General features: G+C 39.6%; 1 protein-coding gene across 6 annotated transcripts in view; it reads left to right on the forward strand.

The window, feature by feature from the left end:
• Window positions 1–1,029: 1,029 nt before the first annotated feature.
• SMARCAD1 (SWI/SNF-related, matrix-associated actin-dependent regulator of chromatin, subfamily a, containing DEAD/H box 1) overlaps window positions 1,030–17,375 on the forward strand; it is an 83,578-nt gene continuing 67,232 nt past the window's right edge. The window contains exons 1-3 of one of the 6 annotated variants that reach the window (XM_063663919.1): window positions 2,134–2,532; window positions 6,469–6,586; window positions 7,115–7,204. In XM_063663919.1, the coding sequence (XP_063519989.1) occupies window positions 7,153–7,204 (52 nt within the window). In that variant the 5' untranslated portion in view covers window positions 2,134–2,532; window positions 6,469–6,586; window positions 7,115–7,152. Of the gene's footprint in view, window positions 1,519–1,793; window positions 2,033–2,133; window positions 2,533–6,468; window positions 7,205–17,375 lie in introns of those variants that run through there. The other 5 variants (XM_054484811.2, XM_054484813.1, XM_063663918.1 and 2 more) reach the window with 5 other exon arrangements.

Here is a 17,375-nt window from a genome sequence, read left to right on the forward strand (position 1 = left end):
CAAAAATACAGTTAGAATGAATAAGATCTAGTATTTGATAGCACAATAGCATGACTACAGTCAACAACAATTTATTGTACTTTTTTTTTTGAGACAGAGTCTTGCTTTGTTGCCCAGGCTGGAGTGCAGTGGAGTGATCTCGCCTAACTGCAACCTCCGCATCCCAGGTTCAAGCTATTCTCCTGCCTCAGCCTCCTGAGTAGCTGAGATTACAGGCTCCCGCCACTACGCCTGGCTAATTTTTTGTATATTTAGTAGAGACGGGGTTTCACCATGTTGGCTAGGCTGGTCTCAAACTCCTGACCTTGTGATTCACCGGCCTCAGCCCCCCAAAGTGCTGGGATTACAGGCGTGAGCCACCGCTCCCAGCTTATTGTACATTTTTAAATGACTAAAATAACTGGATTGTTTGAAACACAAAGGATAAATGCTTGTTATGGATACCCCACTTACCCTGATATGATTATTACACATTGCATACCTGTATCAAAATATCTCATGTACCCTATAAATATGTACACCTACTATGTACCCGCAAACATTAAAAATTAAAATATTTTTTAAAAATTAATTAATTAATCAAATTCCACTCTAAGAACAATCAAGCCGAAAGTGAGGAATTACTTCAAATGCTTTGAAGCTCAGCATCCCGGGGTTCTTATCCGTCACTAATTACCTATACATTTGCAGGTCTCAGTTTCTTTGCTTTGTAAACATAGGCTTCTTGTAAGGATTGGGATTATACACTTAAAAAGCTTAGCACAGTATTATTACTATTATGCTATCTACATTATATTATAGATGAAACACTACAGATTATAATACATAGAATATATACTAATTGTATTATATATTGTTATTTTTTGTCATTATGCTATTTACTATTGTTCTATTTAACAACTCTCTAGCTAATTTATCAGGACAAAGGTACAGAACAACCTGGCCCTTACAAGCCGGCAGAGACGGGTACGAATTACCATGACAACAGCGCGCGCCTCCACATTGTCGGCTCGCGCGTTGTTTGGAAAGAAAAAGCCTAGGCTGCGTGTTGCGTCATCATTACGCGCTCGTAAGGTTTCTCCGTGGTGTTTTGGAAGGTCCCGGCACGGCTACCGTCGCCCCACGCCAGGAAATTTTTTTTTTCTTTTCAACCTTTGTTACATACCACTGAGGCTAGAAGATTGTAAGTACTGACGGAAGAACGAACAAGCGAGCGATTGAACGTTAAAAAGATGCCTTAGCATACACTCCACCTCTGAACCTTCCTGCGTGTTCTTAATCCTATCAGCTTCCTCTCAGCTGGGATCGCGCCGCGTCAACTTCCGGGCGGGTGCCCGCCAGCACGGCCTCCGCCGCTCCCCTTTTTTGGCCCCTTTGTGTCCCCGCAGTGTCGAGGCGCGGGCCCTGGCAGGTCCTTTCTCGAGGCAGGGGGCACGGTAGCACAGGGAGCTTCTCTTTGTGGGCGGGCGCGGGGCCAGCTAGGGGGTTATACTGGGGAACGTGCCTGCGCGTGCTTGGGTAAGAGGAGGTTGCACGAGGGTCAGCTCGTGGTTTCAGTAAGGAGGGGCGGGCGGGGGAGGCGGACGAAAGGGAGTGAAAAGCAATGGAAAATTTTAAAAGATACCCCCGTCCACCTTCTAATCGTTGCGGCCTAACAATGAAGCGCAGCCATAATAGTCCTGAGCCACTGGCATGTTTGCGGGCCGTTTATTGCCTTGGGAATAAACTGCTGTGGCATTGTATTGTATATTGTTTTCATGGCCTCTTTTCGTCTCTTTATTTTTCCCCTGCAGATAGTTCATTTAAAGCCCCCATCCCTGCAAGGTGGTGGTTTCTACCAATATGAATCTTTTCAACCTGGACCGTTTTCGCTTTGAGAAAAGGAATAAGATTCAGGAAGCGCCCGAAGCAACCCCTCAACCCTCCCAGCCTGGCCCTTCTTCACCAATTTCTCTTAGTGCTGAAGAGGAGAATGCTGAAGGGGAAGTTAGCAGGGCAAACACTCCTGATTCAGATATAACTGAAAAAACAGGTGAGTTACAATGTTAAAATTGATGTAACATCAAGGACAGTTTTTAAAAGATGAAAGGCAGAAGGGATTCTCATTTTTATTCTTGATGTCATATATATTGATGCATTGTCCTCCGGTGTGCCCTTTTAAATACAGCTTTGGGACTGCCGTAAGCATCATGTACCCTCAACTGAGCATCCATCCATTGTCGCCTCACTTTTATATGAGTTCTTGGAATATGGCCCCATGGTGGAAGTTGAAATTAGAATTTAGGGCATCCATATGTCAGAACGGTTGCTATTGGAAGAGCAATGTCAGTGATTCAGTCCTATGATAAACTTTGAGGCTATTTGGCCACACATTTTCATTCATTCCAGTATTCCCTCAAAATATTGATCATCTACTGTGAGCTAGACATTGAGCAAGATGCCTGAAGACAACCTCTGTACACAAGGGAAGATCAGATCACATCAAGTTATTGCATCCACCTGACTTCCTGGATGTCCTCAGAATGCAAATGGGTAATTGGTATTCTTCATGTTGAATGAACATTTTTAACCTCATCAGCAGATTGTCAGAGACAAAAGTATTTGAGGATAAGCCAAAAATTAAGATTTCCACTCGAATCTATGTTCATTGAACAGTTAACTATTAGAGGAATATATTTGAGCTCTTGTCGTATTATAGGAATAGTGATAAGTGCTTCACATTCTGTCATTTAATTTGCACAATAATCCTACAAGATAGATATTACTGACATTGAGGTTAATGTGAAATGAGATTCAGAGAGGTTATTAGGAACTTGGTAGAGCCTGAACTCAAGTCCTGGCAGTATGATTCCTGAGCATAAACTCATTAGTTATATAGTTTCTTATGAAAGGTGAAAGGAATGTTGGAAGTTATATTTTAATATTTATTTCAGTAATATCTTTTTTTATGCAAAACTCTGTTTCGTAAACAGCTTTTAACTTAACGTAGCCTGAAACATTGGTAACACACACGTTTATCCTTGGTATGTTTTTGTTTGCCACTCTTCTACTTAAATGTTATAATGATGGCAGATCCTCTACAAGTTATCATTAGAATAACATTTTTAAACACTTTGGTGTGATTGGAACTTGGCAGAATGATTTGGTAGATTGGATTAGGAGTCAGATTTACAAAGGCTTTGTCTTAAGTAGTTTTGAATTTAAATGCTGTAGGGAACAACTGAAGGATTTTAAGCACCAGGATTTTAATCCCTTTGTTCACTCTTTGAATAGATAGTTGACATCCAGGTATTTTAATGCTTTTCCAATGAATATATTTATCTGTTTCCTCTGTGGTTAGATAGTTCAGGAAAGCCAAGGTGTAGACATGGGATTTCGAGCCCATAGAAGCTTCTGCTTCTTCATTTTTGTTAAATGTGGGACATTGGACAAGTCACTTGAAATCTGTGATCCACACTTTTTTCATCTCTGAAAGTGAAAGCGGTTTGTAAACTGGATTTCGGTGGAATGTTTTAGTTATTTATCAGTATTGGTCATGTGAAATCTTTAATTTCCTTTATTGATCAGAAGATATTTCTCTGTTTTTATTTCTTTCTAATGATACCACTCATTTTATTGGGACTTTCTTCCATACATAAATTCTGCTTAAAAACTGAGATTGCTTTAGGAATTACATGATCAGCCTTGATGGCTTCGGGAAACAAGAAAACTAAGTTTGTTCTAGGAATGTTGAGAATTAATCCTTGTAGGAGTGGAGCACTTTGCTTTAATAAAAGATTGTTTTAAATGATACTGTGAATTTTGGAGAATCTTGAAAACTGAGAAGTTTAGATTTTACATTATAAGTATTAGGTATCCATTGAAGACATTACAGAGTGAATGGGAAAATGGTGAAAGAAAGTTTTAAAAGTCAGTTTAGCAGTAGTGACTAGTACACACTGATTGAGGGTAGGGATTGAAGGGAAAGAAATCATTTAGGCAGCTCCTATAATTGAGCTTAATGATAGCTGTAGAAATGGAGAAGAAAGAGATACGAGAGGTTTCAAAGTAATGAAGGACAGGATTTAGATCCCTGATAGGAATGAGAAAAGATGAATGGCAAGATTTTTATGTGCGGTGGCTGAAGCCTGTAATCCCAGCACTTTGGGATGCAAAGGTGGGCAGATCACCTGAGATCAGGAGTTCAAGACCAGCTTGGCCAACATAGTGAAACCCCGTCTCTACTAAAAACACAAAAATTAGCCAGGCATGGTGGACTGTGCCTGTAATCCCTGATGCTCAGGAGGCAGAGGCACAAGAATTGCTTGAACCTGAGAGGCAGAGGTTGCAGTGAGCCTAGATCACGCCACTGCACTCCAGCCTGGGGGACAGAGACTGTATCTCAAAAAAAAAAAAAAAAAAGGTAAATGTCTTTAAGAATTCAAATAAGAATCGAAGGTCTGGCCGGGCACAGTGGCTCACCCCTGTAATCCCAGCACTTTGGGAGGCTGAGGCGGGCTGATCACCTGAGATCGGGAGTTCAAGACCAGCCTGACCAACATAGAGAAACCCCGTTTCTACTAAAAATACAAAATTAGCCGGGCATGGTTGTACATGCCTGTAATCCCAGCTACTCGGGAGGCTGAGGCGGGAGAATCACTTGAACCCTGGAGGTGGAGGTTGCGGTGAGCCGAGATCGTGCCATTGCACTCCAGCCTGGGCAACAAGAGCAAAACTCCATCTGAAAATAAATAAATAAATAAAAATAAAAATCAAAGGTCCTGCCCCCAAGTGCTAATTTAGCCTGGGGTCTAGGGGGAGCTGAGGAAGTGGGGATTTAGAATCGAGTGTTGGATCTCTGGAAAGGACAAGATACTGAAGTTAGATTTTAAGGTCAGGACTGGAGATGAAAATTGGTGAATTATAAATAGGATGTGACTATTGACCTTACTTCCTTTATCATGTGGTAACTTTTCATACTCCCATTGTGGGATAATGCTATGTTAGTTTATTTACAGTAAAGTGTCAGGTCAAACTAAGTCAGCTTACAGGACAGAAATTGCATGTAGTCAAAATTACCTGTAATCACTCTTTTTGACTAATTCTGTTATTTTATGTAGTCAGTTGACTTCATTTCCTACGACCCTCCTTCAGTTACTGTGCCACCGCCACATTGTTTCTTGAATCTTTCAAGCAAGGTTCCAATTTGCTCTTTTGCCTGGAAGACTCTTCCTGCTGATATTTGCATATCACTCAGATGCTTTGTTTCATTAAATCTCAGTAAAATGTCACCTTTTTAAGAAGACCTTCCTTGATCACCCTGTGAAATATCCACCCACCCCAGCCCACCCTACCCCAGCTTTACTGTTACTTTTCTTCATAGTATTTATCACTAGCTAACCTTTCATTATGTAGTTGTGTATCACTAGCTAACATTACATTATATAGTTGTGTCTCCCTTGTTAGAACATATGATTCATGAGAGCAGGACCTTATCTGTTGTGTTCACCTATTTATCTCCATTGTTCAGGGCAACGACTGGCTTGTAGTAGGCCCTCAATAAGTGCATTGAAGTAAATATTATTGCATGATGAGTGGGCATTATTAGTATTATAGGTTTTTTAAAATTTATTATTTATTTGTTTTTAGACAGTCTCACTGTGTTGCCCAGGCTAGAGTGCAGTGGCAGAATCTCGGCTTGCTGCAACCTCCACTTCCTGGGTTCAAGTGATTCTCATGCCTCAGCCTCCCGAGGAGCTGCGACTACAGGCTCATGCCACCATGCCCGGCTAATTTTTGTAGTTTTTGTAGAGAACGGAGTTTCACTATGTTGGCCAGGCTAGTGTCAAACTCCTGACCTCAAGTGATCCACGTGCCTTGGCCTCTCAAAAGTGCTAGGATTATAGGCATGAGCCACCATGCCCAGCCCTATACATATTTATTTATTTATTATTTTTTTGAGATGGAGTCTTGCTCTGTTACCTAGGCTGGAGTGCAGTGGCACAGTCTCGGCTCACTGCAACCTCTGCCTCCTGGATTCAAGCAATTCTTCTGCCTCAGCCTCCCGAATAGCTGAGACTACAGGTGCACACCACCACACCCGGCTAATTTTTGAATTTTTAGAAAAGACAGGGTTTCACCATGTTAGCCAGGCTAGTCTCGAACTCCTGACTTCAGGCAATCTGCCTTCCTCGGCCTCCCAAAGTGCTGGGATTACAGACGTGAGCCACCACACCTTTATTTTAAAATATGACCTTAAAATAGTCCCTTTAGCCATCAGGTGTTCTTTGGCCATGGTTGCTTGAAGCTTCTTTTGGTACAGGACATCCTCCCTAATGCCCCTCTAAATCCCAGCCAGCCTTTGGATTTGAGGGCATACACTTAACCTCTGCCCCCTGATTTATTTTACTCTTCTCGGTGCCCAAAGTTGTCAATGATTGTTATTTACACATTATTTCTCCTTTTTTTCTTTGACTTTTGGGAGTACAGTGAGTTTGGAGGGATTGAAATAATGGCAGGTGAAAGGGAAGAGAGATCCTACTATATTTTATGAATAAAGAATAAAAATGAGTGAAGCCCGATCCTCCAAGAGCACCAGGAGAAAATGGTATGTAAATATATAGTTAAAATAGTATGGTGTGATAAAACCATATAATAGGGCAAAATACTAAGCAAAGTAGAATCACTATCTGTAATTCACAAATGATTAAATTATCCATTCTTCAGGGGAGGATCACAAAAAGTCACAGAGATACGACCTTTGGAGTGGACTGTAAACAATGAAATCATTGTTTACTGGGTGAACAAATGATGAGAGAGTTGAAAATATATGTTGCCTCGAAGAGTCTAATATGTGTGTGGAGGGTTGGGGGCGGATTATAGAGCAGGAGGTTTTAGACAATATAGATGAAACTGAAAAGATAGAAGTGTAAACCTTTGGGTTGTGAGGGGCCTTTATATCCTGTATCAGGGAAGGTAGATCTTACTTGGTACACATCATAGAGCATTTCATTATGGAAAGGCTATTAGTGAAGCTGTTGTATTCATTGAAGCCTCAATGTAGGGAAATGACTGTAGAGATGACAGAGGAGGCAACTGAGGGGAGTTGTAAATGATATGCATTTGATGATATTAGGTGATCAGTTGAATGTGGAGGATTTACAGATAACTCAAATGTTCCTTGCTTGGAGAGCTGGAGGATTGACACCATGGACTGAATTAAGAGGTGAGTTTAGGAGAAAGATACTAAAAATTACGTTGTGTTTGCATTACCCATCCTATTTTAGTACCAAGGTAGTAGATGGTTGAATATTAGAGCTCAGAGAGTGGTCTAAACCCTAGAACTTGGGACTCATCAATGTCCTAAGCAGGGTGCACAATAAAAAACATCATTTGACAATGGGCAGGAAAACCAATGAAAAATCTGAAGGATGACTAGAATAGTCACAGAAAATGATAGTGTCCTGGATACCTAAATACCTAGTTTGGTATTTAGTTGTCTAGTAACAAATCCTGTAGAGAAGTCAAGTTGAGTGGGGACTGATCAGTGACCAGTTTCCTTGGAATTAAAAGTAACTACTAACCTTTAACAGTTTCAATAGAATGGTGATGAGATAGAGATTATTCATTCAGGAAAGGAAAGAGAGAAATAGGTAACCTGATTGGGAAGTAACGTCAAGAAAATATGTTTCAGGATTATTGAAAATTGAGCATGGTTTTTTTTTTTTGAGACAGAGTTTTGCTCTGTCACCCAGGCTGGAGTGCAGTGGTGCAATCTCAACTCACTGCAATCTCCGCCTCTCGGGTTCACGCCATTCTCCTCCTTCGGCCTCCCCAGTAGCTGGGACTACAGGTGCCCGCCACCACGCCTGGCTAATTTTTTTTTTTTTTGTATTTTTAGTAGATACCTGGTTTCACCGTGTTAGCCAGGATGGTCTCAATCTCCTGACCTTGAGATTTGCCCGCCTCGGCCTCCTAAAGTGCTGGGATTACAGGCATGAGCCACCGCACCCAGCTGAGCATTTGTTAACCAAGGACAGGAAGCTAGTGGAGAGGGAAGTACTGAGGGAGGGAGGTATCTGAAGAGAGGCATCAAGTGATGGGAACTGAAGAACAGTTGGACTGTTTAACTATGCAAAAGAATAAAGACATATTTTCCCTGGGGGGGATAATTGAAGGAGATAAAAATAGATGGGTTCATAGATTATTTTGGCATTGGAGGAATGGAGGAAAGTTTTAGTGTATGTTTGATGAATTTTTTTTTTTTGCTGAAATAGATTTAGTCCTCTAGAGTGGTTGCCTCTTCAAGGTGGTTGTCATATTGAAAGTAGCACTTGTTGATAAGTGAGAGACATTTTTAAAACTATACCAGTCGTCAAAAAGATTTCCTGAGAGTATTGCTCTGCCACATACAGATTGTATGATCTTGAGTAAAAAGTCAACTGTTTGGGTCTTACTGTCTTTTCCTGGCTTTGCTTAGTTTTCTGTATTCCTTGCCCACATTAAAATGGTTGTTATCCTTTGAATGATGATACTTGAATGTATCATTTTAGCTTCATAATTCCGTGACCATTGCGCAATACTCAGTCTTTTTGTAGGTGTCTGTGGCCAAAATGTGAATCATCATTAAACCTGTAGATAGTCATTGTGGTTTCTTAATGTCTGTTAATGTTAATTGGAAAGCAATACTTGGTTAAAGGGTTAGTGCTGAATTGTTGTAACAGAAAGTACAATAAGTACTCAAAAGTAAGTAGGAATCTTAGGTGCATTTTAAATGCACATGTATTTGGCTGGGCGTGGTGGCTCATGCCTATAGAGTCCCAGCACTTTGGGAGGCCAAGGCAGGAGGATTGCTTGAGACCAGGAGTTCAAGACCAGCCTGGGCAATGTAGTGAGACCCTGTCTCTACAAAAAATGAAAAAATTAGTCAGGTGTGGTGGTGTGCACCTGTAGTCCTTAGCCACTTGGGAGGCTGAGACAGGAGAATTGATTGAGCCCAGGAGTTTGAGGTTACCGTAAGCTATGATCACTACACTGCATTCCAGCCTGGGCAACACAGTGAGATTCTGTCCCAAAAAGGGGGACAGGGGGAGGAGGGGGATAGAAATATTATTTTAGTCATTGTCACTTCACCCTACACAAAAATTTCACTAGTTTGTATCAGACTACATCTTGATTTTGATGTCTGCTTTTTCATACCTGTCTAAAATATTGCAGACCTTTATTATCTTTAATAAGCTAATAGGCAAAAGTATGTTATTGTTGCTTTTTCTTTATTGTTTAGTTTAAGTATGTTTTCATAAATTTACTAGCCATTTGGATTTTTTGTGTTTCTTTATGCTTCTCTGTTTTTCTAATACATGTCTCTCCGATAAATTATTTGTAAGTATGTTTTAAATTCCACGTGTCTTAGTCTGTTAGAACTGCTGTAACTACCATGGACTGGGTAGCTTATAAGCAATAGAAATCTACTTTTGACAATTCTGGAGGCTGGGAAGTCCAAAATCAAGGTGCTGCAAGATTAGGCATCTGAGGGCCCTATTACTAGACCACGATCTTTTTGCTGTAACCCCATGTGGCTGAATGAGTGAGGGGTCTCTTGGGCCTCTTTTATAAGGGCACTAATCCCATTCATGAGTGCTCTGCCCCCATCACCTAAATACCCCTTCCTCCCTCCAGCAAATGTCACCTCCTAATACCATTACCGTAATGGTTAAGATTTCAACATACTGTTTTGGGGAGTGGGGCACAAACAGACTATAGCACCCCCTTTGTTGTTTGCCATAGAAAAATTTTAGATATTTATGTGGTCAGCTTGTTCATCCTTTCCTCTAAGTCTTCTGCGTTCCCCATTACCACACTATAAATATACTCTTTCATATTTTCCTCTAGTGTGTCTGTTAATTTTAAAAATTATGATAAAATACACATAAGAAAATTTACCATCTCAACCATTTTTAAGTGTACAGTTCAGTACATTCAGTTCAATACATATACATTGTCATGCAACTATTCTCCAGAACTCTTTTCATCTTGTGAAACTGAGACTCTTTACGCATTGAACAACTACTCCTCATTTCTGATTCCCCCAGCCCCTGGCCACCATCGTTTACGTTGTCTTTTTATGAATTTGACTATTCTAAGTATCTCATTAAAGTGGAATCATCACTTAGCATAACATCCCCAGGATCCATCCATGTTGTAGCATATATCAGAATTTCCTTCCTTTTTAAGACTGAATAATATTTCACTGTGTGTATATACACATTTTGTTTATCCATTCATCCATCAATGGACACTTGGATTGCTTCCACATCTTGGCTGTTGTGAATTGTATTGCAGTGAACATGAATGTGTAAATATCTCTTTGAAACGCTGCTTTCAATTCTTTTGGTTGTATACCCAGAAGTGGTATTGCTGGATCATATAGTAATTCTATTTTTAATTTTTTGCGGAACCTCCATACCGTTTTCCATAGTTGCTCCACCATTTTACATTTCTGCCAGCAGTGTAGTGGTTTCCAGTTTCTCCACATCCTCTCCAACCTTGTTATTTCCTGTGTTTTTGATAATAGCCAACATAATGGGCATGAGTTTGTGTCTCACTTTGGGTTTTGTGTTGATTTTTAACTTTAAATCTCCTCTGAATTTTATTTCATTATAGGGACTAAAGAAAGGGTGATATCGTTTTCTCCTTTTTTCATTATTCAGTTTTTCATTTATTGAAAAATCCTTTTTCTTACATTAAAACGTCATCATTATAGTCTAAAATTCCCATGTCTGTTTGCATCTTTGGGTCTGTTAATCTGTTCCTCTAATCTTAATTTACCAGATTATTTTAATTTTTATAGTGTCATATATATGATGTATCCTAGATTTTGATGTGTTTTTGTTGTTGTTGTTTTCTCTTTGACCTGAAAGTTGTTTAGAAGCCATTTTTATGGGGTTTTGTCCCTTTTTAAAAAATTTCCAACTGGCAGAAATTTTGCTTTTGCATGTTTGTGTTAACATTTACTTCTAATTTCACTGTTTTGTGACCAGAGAATGTGGTCTGTAGTATTTCTTCTTTGGGGGAAATTAACTCAGATTTTCTTTGTGGCCTAATATTTAATTAATTTCTGTAAAAATTCAAGGGTGCTTGGAAAGAAGACATAATCTAAGTACAGATTTAATTATATGTCAAATAATGAGTTTTATTATATCTTTGTTTTTCAAACTGTGGATCATAAACATTTATTGTGTCATAAAATCAATTTCTTGGGTCCTGACTAAATATGTATAACTACAATTTTTAATGGAGTAGAACAAACAAAATTATCGAAGTGTATTGCTTATAGTAAGAGCTGCTCACATTTTCTTTCATTTACTCTTGCAAATCTAACAATCTGTGTGCTTAGGATCATAATCTGAAATATGTCTCTTACAGTGGGTTTCAGTCAAAAATGTTTGAAAAACACTGTTCTACATCTTGCTTATTTTTGTGCTCTTGCTTTATTAAGAGCATAGAGAAAAGTTAATGCCTCATATTTGTCTCTTTGCCTTATATATCCTGCAATTTTTATGCATTTCATTATTAGTATGGAGTTGAGATATGTCAGTTATATTTTTATTGTAGGTATAAAGTCTGTTATTTAGAAGTCCCTCCTTTAGGTTTAACGCTTTTGCCTTGTTCAGTGTTAATTGCATGACTTTCTTTTCCTTTATGTTTTAATTAATTAATTGTTTTATTTATTTATTTATTTTTTTGAGACAGAGTCTCACTCTGTCCCCCAGACTGGAGTGCAGTGGCGTGATCTCTCTCACTGCAACCCCCACCTCCTGGGCTCCTGAGTATCTGGGACCTCCTCCTGACTCAGCCTCCTGAGTAGCTGGGACCACAGGCATGCATCACCATGCCCAGCTAATATTTGTATTTTTGGTGGAGACAGGGTTTCACCATGTTGCCCAGGCTGGTCTCAAACTCCTGACCTCAAGTGATCCACCTGCCTTGGCCTCCCAAAGTGTTGGGATTACCGCACCCAGACTCCTTTATATTTCACCCTTTCTTTCGGCTTAAATTTGAAATGGGTTTTTTTCCCTCATTTCGTCTTAGAATGATGTATTAGAAACTACTCTTTAATCTTATGTTTAGTGTATTGTTTGTCTTTTCTAGAGTATTTATTAGAGAGTTTGATTCATCTTTTGTTAAGATACTAAAGGTATTTTCCTGTCTACCATGATGTGCAAATTAAGACTACAGATTTTATAGTCTATTGTTTTGGTAATAACTCTTTTGAGACAGAGTCTCCCTCTGTCACCCAGGCTGGAGTGTGGTGGTGGGATCTTGGCTCACTGCAACCTCTGTCTCCTGGGTTCAAGCAATTCTCGTGCCTCAGCCTCCCAAGTAGCTGGGATTACAGATGTGCACCACCATGCCCGGCTAATTTTTGTGTTTTTAGTAGAGACAGGGTTTCACCATGTTGGCCAGGCTAGTCTCGAACTCCTGACCTCAAGTGATCTGCCCACGATGGCCTCCCAAAGTGCTGGGATTACAGGTGTGAGCCACTGTGCCTGGCCATATTTTGGTAATCTTCTAAGAGGGCAAATATATGATGTGTTTTAGTTGGTATTTGAAGGAACTGCCTTGAAAATCAGTTGCCATCCAAAGGATAGAACAGTGTAGAGCAATACATGATTTGAATATCAGAAACGGCAGGGATTTATAATTCTGCAGGAGAGGTATAAAGGTTTAGGTGTTTTTATTCTATTTTGGGAGATCGCCTTTGTTTATGGATTATCAAATTAATTTAAAGTATTTCTATGTGAATTCATAATCTCCCACTAGTGATTTTTTTGTTCGAACGAGCCTTAATCTCCCACTAGTGATTTTTTGTTTGAAGGAGCCTTGATCTTGGACCACCGGAAAGGTAAAACCAGTGGCAAGCTTGAATGCTTGTTTTATGGTAGACTTAGATACGAGAATGGGTAAAGGGTACTGGATAAACTTGGGATATAAGATGTCTTCTTTTATGCATACCACTCATACCACTGGTGGGAAATTTCATTTGGAATTACTCCCTAGGGCCATGGAGTCTTCCTGCATATGCTAATAATGTAGGTTCCCATTACCTTTGGTAATAAGAAAATATCTATAAAACAAGTTAGCCTTTCCTATTTTTATATGGAAGGACAGGCTGTTTTCCCTTCTGTTCATTTAGCGTTTTGTGTATTCTCTCATTGCACAAATTATGCTTATAACGTAGTTACTCATGTACATGGCTACTTCACTCCTATTTCAAAAGGACAAGTTGAACTGTAACTTGCCATTATTTTGCTTTAATATCCCCCACCTCCTGGTACAATGCCTTAAACACAGACAATATTCAGCATATGTCAGAATTGAATAGTAGCAGATGTCTTTTCTTTATAACTGTTTCTGCTTTTCACTATTCTTTCCTCTGTTTTTGTAGTTTTCTTTTTTGCTTCCTGTCTCTTTTATGGTACTACTTAAAAGTGCTTATTTGCTTTGAATTAAAAAGCGTCATTGCAGAAGGAATATCTTTTTAGCCATTGGCTGTTAGCTATTTTGCTGTTGCTTACTTTTAAAATAGTCCAGATAAACAAATCTAAGTGTTCAGCACTATTCTAATTCTGATTATTGGCTATACCAGTACGTTGATATATTATAAACGGCTTTTACTGATTTTATTTATTATTATTTTTTTTTTTGAGATGGAGTTTTGCTCTGTTGCCCAGGCTGGAGTGCAATGGCGTAATCTTGGCTCACTACAACCTCTGCCTCCCAGGTTGAAGCAATTCTCCCACCTCAGCCTCCCTAGTAGCTGGGACTACAGGCGTGTGCCACCACACCTGGCTAATTTTTGTATTTTTAGTAGACACGGGGTTTCACCATATTAGCCAGATGGCTCTCGAACTCCTGACCTCAAGTGATTCGCCCGTCTCGGCCTCCCAAAGTGCTGGGATTACAGGCATGAGCCACCGCGTCTGGCCCCCATCAGTTTTCAAAGTGTGGTCTGTGAACTTTTTGAATGTTCCCTGAGGCCTTCTGAGGGTGTCTATAAGATCAAAACTATTGTCATAATAATATTAAGACACTACTTGCCTTTTTCACGATGTTGATATTTGCACTCATGGTGCAAAAGCAATCATAGGTAAAATTGCTGGTGCCTTAGTACCATGGATCAAGGCCAAGGCTCTAGACGGTTCTAGTAGTCAGTGTATTCTTAAAATTGTGTAAATGCCAGTATCACTTAAAGAGTCTTGAAGCAGTAAAAATTAGTAATTTTATTAAATCTCAACTTAGGAGATGTCTTTTTAATACTTTGTGAAACAAAATGTGAAGTACGCATTATTGCATACTGTACAACAGTGATCTCAAGGGAAGGCATTTGAGCAATTGCTTTGTGCTAACTAGTCACTTTTCTTTCCCAGAGCACCACTGATTCACAAAGTATGGTTATACAAACTTAGGAATTTGGCAGATGTTTTCTCAAAATGAACAAAGTAATATAAAGAAAACAACACAGTATGTATTTCCAGTGATAAAACCCCAGTTTACAAAGGAAAGTTTGAATTTTGGAAAACTAGTGTCCATGACTGTGAGTTTGACAGCTTCCAGATACTTAGACATTTCTGAGAAGATCAATGGTGATATTAACAAAAGTAATTTTTTAATATAATATCATGAAATGTGTCAACATTTGGAAGATGTGTATTACTCAGTGAACTAGTATTTTCCAAATGACCAAAGCACAGTATTAGGAAATAATACATGGTTAACGGTTTTAATGTAATAGAATCCAAAATGTTTTTTCATATGGTTCCAGATTCCACATTGCAAATAACTCTAAGAAATTACCACCTGTCAAGTTTGGGTTTAGTATCAAAGAAAAATATTCACAATAATCTAAAAAGGCTATGAAAGTACCCCTCCCTTCTCCAACTACATAACCTTGTGAGGCATGATTTTTTCTTTCGTAATCTTCCTGGTGTTGATCTGGTTTCTAGATTCAGCCAAAAGAGTCCACATAAGAGCTAAAGGGGAGTTGGAAGTGATCTCTGGCTCCCCTACAATATCTTCATGAAAACTATATATCCACGCCACAAGTAATTTATTTAGTCAGATGAGTGACAAAATGAAATGAAAACAATGTATTTCAACAGATGAAAGGTAGAAACAGATATGAGAATCCAGCCATCTTGTATTACACCAGAGATTTTGACAAATATAAAACAGTGTCACTCATCTGACTAAATAAATTACTTGTGGCGTGGATATATAGTTTTCATGAAGATATTGTAGGGGAGCCAGAGATCACTTCCAACTCCCCTTTAGCTCTTATGTGGACTCTTTTGGCTGAATCTAGAAACCAGATCAACACCAGGAAGATTACGAAAGAAAAGCATACCATTTTATTAGGTCTATATGTACATGGAGATCTACCCGAGAGAAATCAGAAGAACTGACCAAAGCAAGATGCTTTTTTACTTTTTAGACAAAGAGCAATAAACTTGCGAAGAAATGATAGGACAAAGGGGATCTGGCAATGGGCAGCAAACTTTTAGGGGAGTCACTAGGAGACATATGGGGGTTGTAAAACTGGTGGAAGATAAGTGTTACTTTGGTAAGTATATTTAATCAGGTCTGTGCAACCCTCAATTCTAAGTCACTGGTGATAAGGGCTATATATTCGCCCTGGTACGGAGAGGGTACCTCTCCCGGAGGAGTCTTCATGACTTGCTGCATGCAAGAAGAGATGAGTCAGCTACCCATTTCTGAAACTACAATTTCTCCAGTGTTGGCAATTCACATCCATGGTTTGGCATATTTTGAAATGACATGTCTTTCATTACTTCAGTATATTATGTTAATATGTGAAATGTTTGGTTTTAAATTATTTAAACATTCACTTTTAATTTTATTTTCAAGTATGGTAAGTATCAGAGATACAACTGACATAAGGAAAAACTCTTTGGGACTTAAAGAGTACGAAGGGGTTCTGAATTGGAGAAATGTTGTATCATAGCTTTTCCTCACCCACCCCCCAACCCCCAACATTATACTATTTCCTCTGTTAATCACTTACCAAGCAGGCTGTGAGGATGCCACTTGGTTCAGTACAGTCTGCATGTTTAATGTATATATTTTGAGAGTATATATTACATATCTGATAAGTGCTAAGTAATTGAGTACATAATGGGAAGTAAGCCAAATTTTATTTTTTTTTCTGTATTCTTTTTCTGTTCTGTTAACTAAGCATATTAAAGGTTAATTTTAAAAATTGGGGCTGGGCTTGGTGGCTCACACCTGTAATCCCAACATTTCAGGAGGCTGAGGCAGGCGATCACCTGATGTCAGGAGTTCAACACCAGCCTGACAAACATGGTGAAACCCAGTCTCTACAAAAAAAATACAAAAATTAGCCGGGTGTGGGGGCAGGCACCTGTAATCCCAGCTAGTAGGGAGGCTGAAGCAGGAAAATCACTTGAACCCGGGAGGCGGAGGTTGCAGGGAGCTGAGATCGTGCCACTGAACTCCAGCCTGGGCGACAGAGCAAGACTCCGTCTCAAAAAAAATAAATAAAATAAAAATTGTTGTGTCTTCACCATGTATTTTGTACTACAGTCTGTATAAGGGAGAAAAACAAGGGAAAGGTCAATAAAAAGTCATGTTCAGAAAGTTCTAGTTCTTCTAATCCTCACTAATTAAATTTTTAGACCCCCCTACAGGTGAAAAGATTATTCTTCATTTTTTATCTGCAGTCCAATGCTCTGCCTCTGAGCTGTAACCCCTCCTGTCTTCATTTTTAATAAAGAGGGCCGGGCGTGGTAGCTCACATCTGTAATCCCAGCACTTTGGGAGGCTGAGGCAGGTGGATCACGAGGTCAGGAGTTTGAGACCAGCCTGGCAGATATGGTGAAACTCCATCTCTACTAAAAATACAAAAATTAGCCAGGTGTGGTGGCAGGCGCCTGTAGTCCCAGCTACTCACGAGGCTGAGGCAGAAGAATCACTGGAGCCCAGGAGGCGGAGGTTGCAGTGAGCTGAGATCACGCCACTGTACTCTAGCCTGGGCGACAGAGCGAGACTCTCTCAAAAATAAGTAAGTAACAATAAAGAGAGTTTTTAAGGAAAACTGGACAATTCATTTTCTCATAGCCTTTCCTTTTTTTTTTTTTGAGACAGAGTTAAGCTTTTGTTGCTCAGGCTGGAGTGCAGTGTCGCAATCCTGGCTCACTGCAGTCTCTGCCTCCCAGGTTCAGGCGAGTCTCCTGCCTCACCTCCCGAGTAGCTGGAACTACAGGCATACACCACCACTCCCGGCTAATTTTTTTTTAAGTAGAGACGGGGTTTCACCACCTTGGCCAGGCTGAGGTGGAACTCCTGACCTCGTGATC

This window comes from Pongo pygmaeus, chromosome 3, assembly GCF_028885625.2.
Source record: "Pongo pygmaeus isolate AG05252 chromosome 3, NHGRI_mPonPyg2-v2.0_pri, whole genome shotgun sequence".
Taxonomy (NCBI): domain Eukaryota; kingdom Metazoa; phylum Chordata; class Mammalia; order Primates; family Hominidae; genus Pongo; species Pongo pygmaeus.